This window comes from Lipotes vexillifer, unplaced genomic scaffold, assembly GCF_000442215.2.
Source record: "Lipotes vexillifer unplaced genomic scaffold, Lipotes_vexillifer_v1.1 scaffold371, whole genome shotgun sequence".
In the NCBI taxonomy this organism is placed as follows: Eukaryota; Metazoa; Chordata; class Mammalia; order Artiodactyla; family Lipotidae; genus Lipotes; species Lipotes vexillifer.
In genome coordinates, this window is record NW_006786304.1 from 327,788 (window position 1) to 331,362 (window position 3,575).

At 47.1% G+C, this 3,575-nt stretch overlaps 1 protein-coding gene across 1 annotated transcript; it reads right to left on the reverse strand.

Annotated features, from left to right (window-relative positions):
- Positions 1 to 1,597: 1,597 nt before the first annotated feature.
- On the reverse strand, positions 1,598 to 2,649 carry C5AR2 (complement C5a receptor 2). Its single transcript, XM_007458478.1, has one exon. It carries the CDS (start codon positions 2,637 to 2,639, stop codon positions 1,626 to 1,628), a length of 1,014 nt encoding a protein of 337 aa, XP_007458540.1. The 5' UTR covers positions 2,640 to 2,649; the 3' UTR covers positions 1,598 to 1,625.
- Between the last annotated feature and the right edge of the window lie 926 nt (positions 2,650 to 3,575).

Genomic DNA, 3,575 nt, shown 5'->3' on the forward strand with positions numbered 1-3,575 from the left:
ATATATCCATGCTACCAATAAACAAAAACAAAGGAACAAACCTGAGAACAACAGGGGGAAGTTACAACAAACAAAAAGCAGGATTTTTCTTTTTTTTAAATATTTATTTATTTATTTTTGGCTGCGTTGGGTCTTCATTGCTGCGCACGGGCTTTCTCTAGCTGTGGCGAGTGGGGGCTACTGTTCATTGCAGTGTGTGGGCTTCTCATTGTGGTGGCTTCTCTCGTTGTGGAGCATGGGCTGTAGGCACGTGGGCTTCAGTAGTTGTGGCTTGCGGGCTCTAGAGCACAGGCTCAGTAGTTGTGGCACACGGGCTTAGTTGCTCCACGGCATGTGGGATCTTCCCGGACCAGGGCTCGAACCCACGTCTCCTGCACTGGCAGGCGGATTCTTAACCACTGTGCCACCAGGGAAGCCCACAGGATTATTTTGAATGATTAAGGGAGTTCCATGGAAAATTCCACAGAAATACATCTGAAAGCTTTCATGAAATTGATTCTTCTTAACAAAAAATAAGGCTGATGCAATAAGAAAGGAAAATAAATTTCAAAAAACAGAAAAGACTCTTTGTAAATGTATCAAAGAAGAACTCTCCTAAATGGCACCTGGCCTTAATGGATTAACAGCAGGATTTCTCCCAACTTTTCTTGAAGTCATATAAATTGTCACAGGACATAATTCATTCTACAAGGCAGTCTTGGTCTTAATAATTCACGCGTGAGAGTTCTGAATAAAACATCAAAAAATAAAATGTGTCTTGTTGAGGACCTACTAAGTGTCCCTGTATCAGATAAAGAAAAAAAAAGATAGCAAGAAAGAGATTTCCCCCCACAAAAAAATAAAAATTAAAAAATTTAAATGGGCAGAAAAAGAAAGAAAGAAAGAAAGAGATCCCCACCAATGGAGAGTTCACAATCTATTTGGAAAAATACAAGGTGTAGACAAATATAGTTTGTCTCTTTTTAAGGCTTGGGATGGGTGGAGGAGAGACAGAAATTCAATTGGCCCAGATGTTGTCCTTAGGAAATTTACAGTTTAGCTGGGAATTTTTGTTCCAGAAACTTGGAGAACAGAACACTACTTCCTCCCTCCGAGGGGAATGAATCAGGGAGAGCTTCCTGGAGGAGGTATCATTTGAACAAGACAATGAAGGAAAAGTTTGGTGATCAAGAGCATGAGCACTGGAGTCAAGTAAACATGGGGTCAAATCTCAACTCTATAACTTCCTTGCTGTGTGATCTTGGGCAAATGACCTCTTCTCCCTGGGCCTCAGCTTATGAAAAGAAGCATCTCCCCCTGCCTGCCTGGGTTGTTGTAAGAATTACCTTAAAGGAGAAACTATGTGTAAAGTGCTATCCTGGATTAATGACTCTACACGAAGGTGTCACTGCTATGTGATTTAAAAGATCTGAGCAGGTGAGATTCTAGAGCAGCCCTGTCCCATAGAATTTCCTGCAATGATGGAAATGTCCTATATCTGCACTGCACATGGCAGGGGGCATAATGAATGTTTGTTGAATGAATCAAGGAATAGATGACAATATCATTAAGCCCCTGGATCCAGCTATGCCTGAAGCCAGTCTTGTAAAGTGGGATGGGAGAATACAAACCAATTTCCCTCTAGCTTACACTTCCACCTCTGAGACCAGGTCTCGGCCAGTGGATTTCTTGCTGACCACACTTTCATCATTGCTCTGTGACTCCTTCAGGGCCCAGCGACATGAAGCTGGCAGAGACTTTCGGAGTTGAGACCGCCCGAAATACAGGAAAAGCATGGGATTGAGACAGCTGTGAGCAAGGGCCAGGCCCACGACCAAGGGTTCAGCCCGCAGGGCCCGGGCTAAGAGCACAGAGTGTGGAGCAGCCAAGGTGAGTACCAGCCCCAGCGTGTGGTAGGGGGACCAGCAGACAAAAAACCCTACCACAACGGCCATGCCCAGTGGCCAGCGGCGTCGGGTAGCACAGCACAGGAGGGCACCATGGCAGCTGGCCACGACCACCAGCGGCCCCAGGAAGCCGAAAATAAACCGGGTGGCGGTCACTGAGTTCTCGGCCACAGTCGAGCCGCCGTAGTCCACCACGCACTCCAGCCGGTGTGGGAAATGCTCCTGACGCAGCCGGCGGTAGATGGCTGAGGGCACAGTGAGCAGCAAGGCCAGTGTCCAGGATGCCCCACAGGCTACCTGCACCCTGCATGCCCTCCTATCTGCACCCCACCAGCTGGGCCCGAAGGCCAGCAGGCAGAGGTCAGCGCTTAGAGTGGCCAGGAGGAGGACGCTGGCATACATGGACAGCAGGATGACGGCGGGCAGGGCCCGGCAGCCCACGGCCCCATACAGCCAACGGCCCCCGTGGGCGACGGACACTGCTAGGATGGGGAGAGACAAACAGCAGAGTAGGTCCGCCATAGCCAGGTGGAGGAACCAGGTGGCACCTACCCTCCGGCGGGCCTCTTTCCAGGTCACCCAGGCCACCATGGCATTGCCTGGCAACCCCACCAGGAAGACGGCGGCATACAGCAGGAGTGGGGCCACGTGGAGGGGGTCGATGGAGACGCAGGTGCCATCAACACAGTCCACAGGGAGATCTGGAATCTCGCTGTAATCCCCATACTCGTAGCCGAGAGAAGAGTTCTCCATCCAAACCCCAGACACCTGGACGGGCGAGAAATGGCATGAAACCTCAGAGATAAAAACTCTCAGGCCCTTGGAATCCTAGATGCTAGGATCCTAGCATCTCGATCCTGGATCCTAGATCCTTGGAATTCCAAGATGCTAATGGGCTGGGACTTGGGCTGGGGTCCCAGCCCATTAGCATCTTGGAAACCAGAATAGAACAACGTTAGAACTCCAGCGCATTAGAATCTTGGAATTCTAAAATATTCCAATGTTAGAACCCCAACTTCTTAGCATCTTGGAATTCTAGAATATCAGCTTACTAGCATCTTGGAATTCTAAAATATTACAATGTTCTGTATCTACTGTCCAGTGCAGTAACTGCCAGCCACATGTGGCTACCGAGTATTTGAAATGGCAGCCAGTGTGACTGAGAAACTAAATTTTCAATCTTATTTAATTTTAATTGATTTAAATAGCTACATGTGGCTAGTGGCTACCTGATTGGACAGGGAAGTTCTAGAGCATCAAAATGTTAGAACACTAGCCCGTTAGTAACCTGGAATTCTAGAATCTAAACTATTGGAATCTGAATATCCATCAAGATGGGAAAAGGTTAATATGTCTTCACAGCAAAAGTGCTTGTCTTGGTTCTTCATCTGGATTTTCGAATCTTGGTGCGACAGATATGTACCTCTGAGGCAATTTTGTCATCTTTGTTTTTTTTAATGTAAACTAGATCATAGTAAAACATGCAGATGGAAAAGTGTACACACCTGCAGGTACACCCACTGAGTTTCACCCCAGCACATCTGTGTCACTGGCACCCAGAGGGGGGAACAGAACATTTCTAGAATCCTGCTAGAGCAATTTTTAAAAGTAATGACTGTGTTAGGAAAACAAGAGGAATAAAATTTTGAATTCTCTATAATTCATTCATTCATTTATTCATTCATCCAG

Excerpts from the sequence above, each read along its gene's own strand:
- C5AR2 (XM_007458478.1), bottom strand. The coding sequence starts at position 2,639 with ATGGAGAACTCTTCTCTCGGCTACGAGTATGGGGATTACAGCGAGATT.